Raw genomic sequence first — 14,072 nt, forward strand, 5'->3', positions numbered from 1 at the left:
AAGTTTGTACAGTAAGGGAAACTGCACATCCAAACTAGAGCGACTAACCCACTTGTCATGCCAAAAAGAAATTTGTAATCCAGAGTGAACACAGAAATTGCAGTTAGAAGTGATCCAATTATTCATTTCAGCAATTGTCCTCCAACAAGAAACGCCATGAGCTGAAATTACCTTACCAGGGACCCAAATATAGAATGAAGCACCATACTTTTCAACAATGATTTTGTACCACAAATGGTTTTTTTCTACACCAAATCTCCAACACCATTTTGCAAGAAGAGCCCGATTCATTAGTTTTAGATTTAAGACACCCAAACCACCTTTCTCTTTAGAAGAGCAAACTAAATTCCAGTTTATAAGGTGAGAAGTTGTTGAACCCGACTTATGCTCCCACAAAAAATTCCTCATCTTCCTTTCTAAAATTTTGATAACAGAAATCGGGGCCTTGAAAAGAGAGAAATAATACATGGGAAGGGAGCTTAAAATACACTTGAGTAGAGACAGCTTACCACCTTTAGATAAATTACCTTGTCTCCACATTGAGAGTTTGGCCTCAAATTTTTCAATAATGGGAACCCAAATAGTTTTTGAGTTAGCTTTTGCTCCCAAAGGCATGCCTAAGTACATGAAAGGAATTGAATCAGTTGCACAACCCAATTCAATTGCCCATTCCTAAATAAGAGGTACATCTCCTACTCCAATAAGTCTTGTTTTTGAAGTGTTGACCTTTAAGCCTGCAATATATTCAAAACAATGAAGAAGGGAGAATAGATTGACCAACTCTTCTTTCTTGTCATCTACAAAGAAGATAGTATCGTCAGCATAATGTAAATGGCTCACCACTAAGCCATTTTGAGTTACATTGAAGCCACTAAAGAGATTCAAACCTGCTGCTCTGTCCAAATACCTTGAGAAGCCTTCCATTGCAATATTAAAAAGCAAAGGTGAAAGTGGACAGCCTTGCCTAACACCTCTAGTACTGCCAAAATAGCCAAAGGAGGACCCATTTATTAACACCGAGAAGAATGCAGTTGAATAACAGAATTTCAACCAACTACACCATTTCCTACTAAACCCCATCTGCTGTAAGATATCCTCCAAATACTTCCAATTTACTCTGTCAAAGGCCTTCTCTAGGTCAATTTTGCAAATCACACCAGCAAGCCCAGATTTAAATCTTGAATCGACCAACTCATTAGCAATGAGAGTGCCATCTATTATCTGTCTACCTTCAATGTAGGTACATTGAACAGGAGAGATGATCTTTGGCATAAATAGTTTCATTCTAGAGGCAAGTACCTTTGCAATTATCTTGTACATGCTGGTAAGAAGACTAATTGGTCTACAATCCTTCACTGTTTCAGTATAATCCTTTTTGGGTATTAATGTAATAAAAGTGGCATTATGCTTCTGATCGATCTTACCAGACTCACAGAATTCCATAATAGTCTTCATGATGTCCTCCTTAATAAAACTCCAACACCTTGAGAAAAACATGATAGGGTAGCCATCAGGCCCTGGTGCCTTGTCTTGTCCTAGGTCTTTGATAGCCTGAAATACTTCATGTTCATTGAAATTTGCATCTAATATTTCAGATTCAATGTTATTGATAGTGTCAAAAGTAATACCTTCCAAAGCCGGTCTGATAACTTCTTCTTCAGCAAACAAGTCCTTGTAGAAATTCACAATATGTTCTTGCAGTTTGAACCTGTCAGAGACCAATTCACCCTCAACGTATAGCTGTCTAATCCTATTGTATCTTCTTCTAGCAGTGGATTGACGCATGAAAAAAGAAGCATTTCTATCCCCTTCTTGTAACCATTTGTTTTTGGACTTTATCCTCCATGCTAGTTCATCCATTTTAGTAACTTTCTCAAACTCAGACTTGGATTTAAGTTTATCTGCCAACTGAGATTCATCTAGGATGTTGTCTTCTGCCAAAAAATCAAAGAACTGTATCTCTTCCAGTAAGTGCTTGAGTTTGGTATTAGTGTGACCAAAAGTATCCCTATTCCACACCTTCAACTTCTTCTTTAAATCCTTTAATTTCAACCACAATATTGTACTTGGACTACCTGCAAAAGAAAAAGACAACCACCATTCTTCTAAAAGTTTCAAAAAACCATTCTCCAAAAACCACATGATTTCAAACCTGAAAGGACTAGGTCCCCAAGAAGGATCAGAGATATCTAGGAGGATAGGAATGTGATCTGATGTTGGCCTAGCTTTAGCAAGTTGAGTTGCCAAGGGGAATTGAAGTTCAAAGGAAGGAGAAATGAGGAATCTATCAAGTCTGCTCATTAAGGATTGGTCTGCCCATTAGACCAAGTATATCTAGCTCCTTTTAAAGGTAAATCAATAAGGTTGTGTTGAGAGATGAATTCAGCAAAGTCCTTCATACTCTTGGTGATTGTATTACAATTCTTCTTCTCATCACAACACTTAATGGTGTTGAAATCTCCACCCAAACACCAAGGTAAATCCAAGTATCCACAGATGTTATCCAACTCCTCCCAAAAATCTGCCCTCTCATGAGGTTTATTAGGTCCATAAATATTGGTAAGAACCCAAACAAAACCATCATGCTTATTGACACAATAGATAGATAATGAATAATCACCTACTAAAGATTCTTTAACCTCAAGAAAATATTTATCCCATAAGATGATCATCCCACCAGAATTACCAACTGACTGTTGAAAAGTCCATCCAAAATTTGAGTGTCCACAAATTTGTTGGATGTCATGATCACTACAACGCATCATCTTTGTTTCTTGTAGGATTACGATAGGTGCTTGAAGAAGACCAATCATTTTCTTTACAATCAGCCTCCTATCATTCGAACATAATCCCCTCACATTCCATGAAAGTATCTTGAGACTCATTTAACACACGCGTATCCCTTCTTTTGTTTTGTCAATCTTTTAGACTTGACACCATAAGTATTAGCTTCCTGAACTGTAATATCAAGACGCCTACATTCTGCAATGTATCTTTTTGAATAGACCTCCTGAGTTTGTGAGACATGCTCTGAGCTACCATCATCTAGAATTTCCACCATATCAGGTTCAAATCCAGGTGGATAAATAGGAGTGGAGGATTGTGACGCAGCTGAAGTGTCTTCATCATCTAGAAGCATAATAAAAGTATCTTCAAGACCTTTTAATGGCACTGTCTTATCCTTGGGCTCATGCACAGAGACTTCTCTAGTTCCGTCTAGTGTGATAATAGATTGAACTGCAAAATCTTTCACTAAAGAGGGAGCTGGTAAAGCAACAGGAGTAGAGGATTTAAGTATCGGACCCTGAGAAGTAATTTTGGAACATAGAAACCGTTTTGAGTGATTAGGCATATTATTAAAAGTGATGCCTAAGTGAACACCTAACTCAAATAATCTTAGCACCTCATTAACAATGTATGCTGGAACCTTTATATTACTACTAGAATTTGAAGGTTTGAAGTGCGTAACAACAGATTTCAGGGAGACTGGAATATTGGTGATAGGGACTGGAGGAGTTTGTAGGATGGGTGTGTTAATGGTAATGGGTATGGGTGTTGGCTTTAGGATTGGCAAAGAGACGATGGTGGAAACAGGTCTTGGGATGGGGTCGATGAAATAAAATTTTTTTATATGGAGGTTTAGAATGGATAGGTTTAGGATCTGCTGGAGATAACATATCAAAAACTTCAAGGGCTTCGAGACTCATCTTGAAAGCAGGAGTAAAATCAATCTCCATGTCTGTTGCTTCATCAATACTCACAGGAGTTTCACGGGATAATAAAGATATCTTCTCTACCTTTTTCCATATTGTGTTGGATTTTTTTTTATTTTTTCTGGGCTTACGTCGTCTTTTCCTTCTCTTACCGGATCCTTGATTTTGAACTTTTCGGATATCTGTTGAAAGTTTCCTTGCTGGAGAAGTTATAAAAATATCCGTAGAAGATGGCTGAAAATCTTTTGTAATTAATGAGTCCATAGAGTTACCATAATTTGTTGTAGTCTTCCACCTCTCGTGCTGATGATCCACCAAATTCGGAGATATCCATTGACCGAAATTCAAATTCGAACGAGATCTTGAGGATATTGTGTTTCCGCCAATGAAGATGTGAGTTGTAAATTCACCCATATCTGAAAATATACTCACACTTCTAGGAATGGAATTAATTCCTTTATTGTTACAGATCTTTAGCCTGATTACAGTCAAATCCTCCAGCTTGAGAGTTGCAGGGTCGATTAGCAAAACATCACAACATAACCTACCAATTTGATGTATGACTTTAGATGACCAAAATTGATAAGGTACCCCAAAAACTTCAACATGAAAGATTGTCGATGATGAACATGATGACTTCCATAATTTCTCATCCCATCTGAACACTGAGAAATTTACATTGTTAAAAGTAAAAACAAACTCAATATCTGCCTTGGATAATTCCTTGTCTGCATGAAATAAAGCATGATATGAATTCATAGGATATAGCATACAAGATGAGTTGCATTGTAATTCAAGACTCAGGGCCAAACTGATATCTGACCAATTCACGATTGGGATAGGTGAGGACACCACAAAAGAATCAATCCACCCACCTATAGGATTTGAATCCTTCTGTTTTTTGATATTGAGATTTCCTTTTGGATCACAAGAAATGGACAGGGGTGGGGAGAATCTATCACACATAAAAGGTGAAAGTCCTTTTTGTGAGTTATAGATATGTTTAGGAGTAAGATTAGATTGCAGGACTTGAGCATAAGAAGGATTACGAATAGGTTTGGGTGCTTGTAAATGGGTTTGATTTCCTATGGAATAAGAAAACTTGATTATATCTTCTAACGTGGAGGCCATGGAAAACCAACCTGTGAAATAATCACCGGAAGGGATAAAAAAGGATGTTGGATCAGCTTTAGGATTAGGTTGACAAAGGGTTACGTTTAGGAAAAAACCATGATTATTTGATTGCTTACTAGCTACAAACCAAAATTGATTATCCTCGAACTTCCAAATTTTTCTTCCTGAATCGCCACTTTTTCCAATTTCAAATAGGATGCTTTGAAGATGCTTTGCAAGTGGTAGTGTAAACAAACCTTTAGTAGATCCAGAAGTGAAGAACTCAGTGAGGGTTATAGGTGAATAGGGAGTTTGTTTGCTACATGAAAACCTAAATTTTTTTTTTTTTGAATTTGAACATAACGATGTTCAGGAGACATGGTGAGGGTTGAGGTAATAACTAAGGTTTCTATGGAAAAGGGTTCTAAGCTACAGGGATCTAGCAGGGACGAAGATCAGTGAAAAATGGAGAACGGATTTTTCGGGAGAGAGAAACATGATTTTTTTCCTCTGAACCAGGTAAAACAGATTGCTTTGAAATTTGGTCATGTCGAATTCTCATCCATTATGAGAGGGAAAACGAAGTTGCCCGTCGACCGGAAACTGAATTTTACAGTGAATAATTGATTGTTACTAGTGGTTGATGCAGGAGAAGTTGCAGATTTAAAAAGAAGCTTGTTGGGCAGGAAATATTATATGGAAGCATAAAAACCCTAGGAAGACTTGTTTTGTTCTCTGGCAAGCTGGCATAGGTTAGACCACAATCAATACTTCAATTAATATGTCAGTGGAATTCAGAAGCCTTTTGACGGAGAAGCATAGTGGGGACCGAAAACTTTGATAGTGCTTTCCTAAACCGATTAATGATGCAGCAATAATGAGTGCCAAGTTTATTGCTTCCAACTTTGGAAGTACACAGTGGCGTTTCAGTTATGATTTGTAATGGTATAGTAGTAGTTCTCTGGCAATCTTTCCATTTTCTCCTTTTGGGAAGAATCCACCGGGAACATGTTCGCTCCCAGTTGCATATACAATCCTCAAAACTTCACGCGGTGTTCGAGCGTAAGATAGGGAATTATAGTCAGCTGACAACACGTTGCTGGTTGTTCGATTCTCTGCTCCCAAGTATGGAGGCACTCATCTTTAATTCCGCACATCCCTAATGCATTGCTCAGCGCTGAGACACGCTCTTATATTTGGCGATAGTGTGATCATATGGGTACACTTTATAATCTGCCCTCTCGTACAGATACTTCCTTATGACAGCGTCCTGCCCTGCTGCTACTCCTAATAAACCTGCTAACAGCTGCAACAACACACACCAATATGCACAACTTATATTACATAAAAATTAACGTTCAAATATGAACGACAATGAACTGGACAAATTATACTACCTCCGAATTCAGGACGAGCGATTTTTTCACTTTTTTAATTTACGATATTTTTGGATAAAAGTTGAAAAGATGAAAGTGTCATTTTTTGTGACACGGAGGGAGTGTATAATGGTATAACTAGAGTTTGTACCCTTTTGGTTTTCCATCCCTTGATGAATGGATTCGCACCAACTAAGTGTTAATTCCATAGTATGGAATCACGTATGCAGCCAACATGAAATTCAGGGTGTTTGCGTATGGATCAAACGGAGGATCCAGAGCATATCCAAACGCATTATTCATTATTTTAGCAAAAATACTAGCACTGAGATCCACCAACGGCCTTGGAAATCCACCAACTGTCGTTTTAATAGCCCTAATAATATAAACAATGCCATAGTTATGAATTGGACGAGAAAAAAAATGGAGGAAAGCTGCAAAAATCTACCTTATATGGCCAACTTGTTGATATCCAAACTCCTCGATGATACGGTTAACAAGTTTATCAAGATTAGCCTAGTTTAATTGGGGGCCATAACTTCCACTTGGGGGCCATGGAATTTTGTCTGCCCCCCAAAATTTTCAGGGATGTAAATATCGCAATATGAATATAGTATTTTACCCTTCACTAATTGAAAATCAGTTTCACCTAATTAACTACGCTAATTAAGGCCCCTAATCTATATACCCTAATTAAATCAAAGAGAAAATCAGTTTCTCTTTTATCTTCATCTTCCTCTCCTCCCTTTCTCTTCTCCACCTCCACCATTAACGACTCCACCTGCACCGAGGAAAATTCTTCGAACCGATTCATCGCGTAATCGTCGATGATAAAACTTGAATCGACGATTAACTTCTTCTACAAATATGGCTAAAACAAAGCAAACCGCTCGCAAAGCACTTCAAATTCCTAATCTTGTAGATACGGTGAATGCAAAGGTGTACGTGCGAAGAGCTCCTGAAGCAAGCAAATCGAAACCCAAAAAGGGAATGGCTCCAATTAGAGGCTACGTGAACTTAAACCCACCTCCTATTCGATGTTTTGGTTGTGTAATCGAGATTGGTAACTGAAAAATAGAAGTTACAGAGTGAGAGTTGTTAGCATCGAAGAAATAATACCCTAACGACTCTTACATTGCATGCTTTTTCTATGAAAAAACGTTAACCTGTTAGTCTAAATATGACGACCCTTGTTCTGCTACTTCCACCTTTTGTGCCCTAGAATAGAGTCGTCGCCATATTAGGTTGAAGATGACGACTGTAGTTTGACGACCCCAAATTAGTGCGTAACGACTCTGGGTTGAACTTGAACTGCCTTCTGTTGGAGAAAACGATAGAGTCGTCAGTAGTATATAATCCCTAGACTAGAGTCGTCAGTACTCTATAATCCCTAGAGTCGTCATCTCTTTTATATGGTCGGCAGTTACTTGTTTGAAAACCCAAGTTTAATCTTTAACGACCCTTTAAGGACCAAAATCATCCTCACTGTCCAATTTTTGCAAAGAGTCATTACCTTATAAATTACAGTCGTTACCTTGTAATGAAGAGTCGTTAGTTTGTTAGAGCATATCATTGACGACTCTTTAACTGATAGAGATAAAGTTGATGTCTTATAAAAAAAAAATTCGTGTTTGGAATGTAGTGACAAGAAAACGAAAGACAAGGTTGAAATAACGAAAACTCCTCCTTCGAAACCTCCCCGCAACGATAAATACTTACTTGTTGGTCCATTGCGCGGAAGAAGGCCGAGTGAGGTATCATTTTCTATCACCGAACCAAGGTACAAAGGTAATGAGTTGTCCGATTCGTCAGAATCAGACACTCCTGTTGTTTCAGCTAACACTAGTGCTGAAGAAGAAGATGAACAAGAAGAAGAGCAAGTAGAAGAGGAACAGGGTGTAGAACATGAGATACAAGAAGAAGAGATTCAAGAAGAAGAAGAGGAACAAGAAGAAGAGCAAAAAGAGGAGGAAGAGGGTGAAGGTAATGGTAGTGGTGATGATGAGGATGATGGTAATCAAGAGGAACAACATAAAGGTAATAATAGCGGTGATGATAATGATGATGAGGAGGAAGAGAATAAAGGTAATGATGATGAAAAGTATGAAGGTGGTGATGATGGTAAAACCACTGTTGAGGATGAGGAAGAGAATGCAAAGGCGAAAAAGCCGGTAAAGAGGGTTAAGAAGGATGGAACAGATATTGCACCTAGTGCGAGACACGTTCCCGCTACTCATTTGATGTTGCCTCGTCTTCGAGGTTGTAAACTTAGAGGAGAACCTAGATATGGGGGCAAAGTTCTATTTGGATATCCTGGATCGTGGGCTCATTGCATTAGTGAGACAATCGTAAGAATCCCAAATTTGCTTGCTATTTGATTAGTTGGTGTTAACTTGTTTATGTTTTGTTTTTTAAATACATGTTTGTTTATGTTTTATATGATCATAAGGATGACACACGTCTTTTCCGGCACCAATCTTCTTTCAAGAAAATGGAGTTGTGGCCGCTAGAAGGTGAATGTGCAAGAGTTAGAGATTTGGTTGAAAACTCAGGTTTGTACAATGCCGTTGTGAACTCTGTGATTGCGTATGACAAGGTCGCAGTATCTAGTTTCTGTGAAAGTTATCACGTTGAAGTCGACACATTCCAACTTCCTTTTGGTGAGATGGCGATAACTCCTGATGACGTAGAACAGATATTAGGGCTGCAGGTCGAAGGAAAATCAACCGGTGAGAAGTTCAAGAGAAGGCCTAGTTGGGAAGACATCTATACATGGACCAAGAACTTGTTTGGCTGGGATTCCGAGAAGACTAATGGGATTTTCTAGAAGGGACCTAAGTACCCGAAGAAAGAGTTCAAACTTGTAGATATTAGGAACATGTTTTCTGGGACAGAAAAGAATGAAAAAGAAGGAGGTCTCTCTGGTATGGAATGTCGCTATGCGGCGGCTGGGCATTTGTTGTATGTCCTTGCGTCGGTTATATTTCCTGACAGCAAAGGTAATCGGGTGAGCTCCAACCTTTTTCAGCTTTTGGTTCCCTTGGAAGATGTGAGCAAGTACTCTTGGGGGACTGCCATAATTGCACACCTGAATTGTCAGCTTTCTCAGGGATCTCGCAAACTAACTTCTCAAATTAATAGGAATTTGGCTCTAATCCAAGTATTTGGATTGATGAAAGTTTTCTTATTTTTGTACATTTTAAAAATTGAATTATTTATGTTTATTTCATTGGTTTCTATAGGTGTGGATTTATGATCATTTCCCATCACTGATCAAAGATAATGAAGATGTGGAACTCAACCCAAAATGGAGCAAAGGTAGTCCAACGGGAACCAAATACTTGTTCACTGGTTCTCAAGATAGGGAACAAACTGATGCGTTGATACAAATGCGTCAAAAACTTGACAACATCACGGCTAAAGAGGTAGTCTTCAATCCGTACAAGAATAATTGAGTTGGCGCAATGGAAGATGTCGTGTATTACCATGGCCCTTTGTTTCACCCCAACGGTTTTTCAGTGTACAATCCGATAAGAATCATGTGTCAACTTGGTTTTTTTCAAGATTCACACGATGAGGATTATGTACCTCTGTTCAAGCACAAGTTGGAAAAGTGCGAGGCTGACGAAGCGGGTATAAAGGTGGCTTATGAACCTGAAGTTGATGTCAAGCATTGGAATGACAGACACTCTACGGATAGAATGGAAAGAATAGGGTCATCACTCGTTAATATCCTCAAATAGAGATCTAACGACCATTTTTCCCAAAACATCCAGGAGATGGAAAGAATATTTCCGGATAGAGTCGTCAGTGTTTATAATGAAATCAATGACGACCCTTTGTTAACAAAATATATCCAGGAGGTTTGAATTTATTTGGCTAGAGTCGTTAGCTTTTTCATGTCAATGACGATTGTTTGTTGGATTTAGGAGTCGTTACTCTTCTATGGATACCTGTTGCCATTAAAAAAAGCTTTCATGAGGTTGTTTTCAATTGATTTTTCACCTTGATATGTTCCTCTACTTATAGAATAATTTGTAACGACTATTTTTCATGGGAAAAAGTGTATAGAAAAAGAGTCGTTGGGGTTTTTTGCAAACAGTCGTCATTGTATACACTATCAATATGACGACTGTTGTATAATCCACTACAGTCGTTTAGGTATCTGAATATATAACTGACGACCCTATGTTGAAAAACCTTCCAGGAGACAACCTAATTTGAACCATTTGAGTCGTTAGGGTATCTGAAAATACCAATGACGACCCTATGTTGGGAAAACATCCAGGAGACAACCTAATTTGTGCCATTAGAGTCGTTAGGGTATCTGAAAATACCAATGACGACCCTATGTTGGGAACATCCAGGAGACAACCTAATTTGGTCCATTAGAGTCGTTAGGGTATCTGAAAATATGACTGACGACCCTATGTTGGGAAAACATCCAGGAGACAACCTAATTTGGGACATTAGAGTCGTTAGGGTATTTGAAAATATGACTGACGACCCTACAATTATTAAAACCTTCCAGGAGACCACCTAATTTGGACCATTAGAGTCGTTAGGGTTTCTATATATATTAATGACGGCTCCAAGTTGGGAAAACATCCATAAGTTTAACTGATTCTTATGCCCCAAGATAAAACGCATTGTATTCATTAGGCACTCTTCAAAATACAAATATTAGGGTTAAGGATATAACCATTATCAAAAAGTATGCTTAAAAATGCAATGCATAGTTTTGAATGTACATCTTGTCTCACGATTCATCGCCCATGTCTACGTAAACCGGGGTTGGGCATAGCATTCCAAAGTTTCATTCCATACTCGTACTGATTTGTCCACTCCTTGGTGTAGTATTCCCAATCACCATAGGCCACCCTAATTGTTTGCTTTGAACAATTACGCACATATTCTCTTTTGCCTTGGAAATAATCCATTCCTTGACCTCAGCCTTTGTTTTCCACGTCTACATTAAACAAATAACACGTTCATTATAAAACACTAATTAAACAATTTTTGTATGGATATACATTGACTCAAACAATAAAAACGTACCAAATCGTTCATATATACTTGGGAGGTATCCGGGTCGACAGTGTCGAGGGGTTCAGGTTGAGAGCTCACCCGTACAACCAACTACAGAAAAAGAACAACAAAATCAGTATAGGGTCATCACTCTGTAAGATGTTAATATGACGACCCAGACAGTCGTCAACATAATTTACAAGTGAACGACTCTTTAAGTCGTCACCCAGATTTTCTGTAGAAAAACGACCCCTTTCTCGACGTATGATGACTCTTTTTTATAAAGTGACGACTCTACATTGATATATATAACCAACTCCGCCCAGTTTTCACCTTGAATCGTCACCTTGTATACATATAAAATAAAGACTCTAAGAGTCGTTCTCTGGTACATATGAAGAGTCGTTTGGTTTTAATCTTTACGGATTAACGATTCATGTTAGTGGTTGCATTTATTTTTGAATTTAACTCAAACAAATGTGGTTGAGGCAGTTTGGTCGCTCCATTTTATATATAGAGGCCCATATCTCACCTATTCCATATCAAAACCCAAATTATCAACCTCCTCTTCTCCTTCTCATTTAATTACCATTTAAGAGGAAAAAAAAGAGAAACATCATGACTCCATTCACTAATGAAGAGAATTGTGCCATTACAAGATCTTGAAAAACAGTCACTAACCACTTTGAAAGTCTAGGCAAAGATATTGATGAAACATCGGATGCTTGGTGGAACCGCGTATTCATCGTTTTTGTGGCGTTGGACGGAAATTGCAACTCAAGGTATTTGAAACAAGTCAAGGAACGCTTCCAGAAGATACAATTCGAGTGTGATGTTTTGAAAAGAGAACTTAAGGCTGTTAGGGAAGCCTTTCCGGATATGCGTAGTGTTGTAAGAGTAAGTATTTGAACAAGAGGTAAAACTTATAAAAAGCTTTGATCGATACTAACTAAGTATATTTGCAATTTTCAGTTGGGGAAGGCGTATCGCTATTATGAGGAGCTTCGTGGGGAAAAGTTTGAGCTCCACAATTGCTACTTTATCTTGGAAGGCACTAGATATAACTACGCCATATATGATTAAGTGTATAAGTGCACCTTTATTATCTATTGTATTTCATTTCCTTCAATGGAACGCTATGCGAGATGTATGCCTTTTACGATTCAATGAAATGATTCTATGAAATCAAAAATTATGAGAATCTAGTGCAAGGGTCGTTACTTTATATAACTAATCAAACTAACGACTCTAAAAGAAATTAGTAATTGATAGCTAGGATCGTCATTTCATATGAATACATGTATGACGACCCTAAGTGTTACTTTTTATAGAGAGTTTTGGTTTTAGAGTCGTCTATGTGTAAACAAAACAACAAAACGACTCTAAGTGACCTAGTTAAAAAGGGTCGTCAATGTTTAGCACACTACCCTAACAATTTTTCATAACCTGGAAAAGTTGCAGGTTTGAGTCATTATTGGTAGTGTCAATATACTGACGACCTCAGAGAGTCGTTTGGGTATACACCCCCGACTATGACGACCCTTTCTATGAGTTGTTCCATAGTGTGGATGATTCGACCACTTGGAGCACCATTCAGACAATTTGAAGAGTATAGGAGGTTTACCTGATTGTTTTGGCCTTAGGGTTCCTCATTTTGAGTGTTGGTTCATTCATCTTGAGCAATGGGATCTTCATTCCAACCATTGTTCATGCCTTCCTCTATCAACATCTCCTCATCAAACATCCAACCCATATCATTAGTTGAGACAATCTTACCATCAACACAATTATTATTATTATTTGAAGCTTCACCAATCTCATTCCCTCTACTTGAATCACCCATTTGTAAAAACCATAGGTTTTCCTCTCAAAACTCATACTCTTCTTCTCAACACATAAAACACATTTTCCATAATTTTTTTTCCTAAAATCATATTTTAATATAAATACACTTACCACACTAATCAAACTAATTAATTCCTAATACTAATCATATAAGGGCAGTTTTGCCATTTAGAAAATATTTTTTTAAGGGGTGACCCAAATTAGGATTGGGTGACCTTTTTTGTCCCGTAGTGCATGGCCCCCAATTAGAAGTTATGGCCCCCAATTAAACTAGGAAGATTAGCTTTCTGTGCTCCAATCGGCGGTGGTCCGCTTATTACTAATTCCGGAGCGACTTTATCAAGACCACAACCCAGTGCTCCATACAAGTAAAACTCAGCTAGTAAGTGCTCGAGATTCAAAGAAAACTGCAGCAAATGGACGTCGTCCGCGTAAATTGCAATTGGTTCTACTGATAGAGGAAAACCTACCGATTCCATGAATGAAAACATGAGCATGAAGTATACATATTTTAAGATGGAAGTGAGGATGCTGAGATAATTCTTCTTCTTTGAGTACTCAAATTTATTGTGACTAAGTCCGGGTCTAATCGTAATCCAAGATTCAAGCTTTTTCTTGGATCCACGTCACCAAAATACATCGCCCGGGCGTAGTGGGGATCCGAGATTCCTAGTAGATACGCGTTTTGAATCTGCACAACACGCATTTTCTAACTGCGTGTCATTGGAAAACTCAAATGCGCAGTTCCTAACAGCGTATTGACCTTGTTGACCGGTCAATATGCGGTTCCAAAGTGCGTGGCCAGGAGAACCCTAAATGTTACAGATGCCACACTCCTTCTCTTTTCTTACTTTCTCTCTTATTCCTCCCGTAGAACCTCACTTCTCATGGGTTGATTGAAGATGATTTCGTGTTTTCTAGCCTAAAATATTTGGTGATATTTTTGGGAGATTTCTTCAACAAATCAACACAAGGTATGAAATTTTAATTGTCATTG

The 14,072-nt window shown here is 38.2% G+C and overlaps 1 protein-coding gene and 1 pseudogene across 1 annotated transcript; both read right to left on the minus strand.

Moving 5' to 3' along the window:
* Positions 1-2,300: 2,300 nt before the first annotated feature.
* On the minus strand, positions 2,301-2,885 carry LOC113278735. Its single transcript, XM_026527494.1, has one exon. It carries the CDS (start codon positions 2,883-2,885, stop codon positions 2,301-2,303), a length of 585 nt encoding a protein of 194 aa, XP_026383279.1.
* A 2,871-nt stretch (positions 2,886-5,756) lies between these two features.
* LOC113278736 lies at positions 5,757-13,554 on the minus strand (annotated as a pseudogene).
* Between the last annotated feature and the right edge of the window lie 518 nt (positions 13,555-14,072).

This window comes from Papaver somniferum, chromosome 5, assembly GCF_003573695.1.
Source record: "Papaver somniferum cultivar HN1 chromosome 5, ASM357369v1, whole genome shotgun sequence".
Classification (NCBI taxonomy): Eukaryota; Viridiplantae; Streptophyta; class Magnoliopsida; order Ranunculales; family Papaveraceae; genus Papaver; species Papaver somniferum.

Excerpts from the sequence above, each read along its gene's own strand:
- LOC113278735 (XM_026527494.1), bottom strand. The coding sequence starts at position 2,885 with ATGAGTCTCAAGATACTTTCATGGAATGTGAGGGGATTATGTTCGAAT.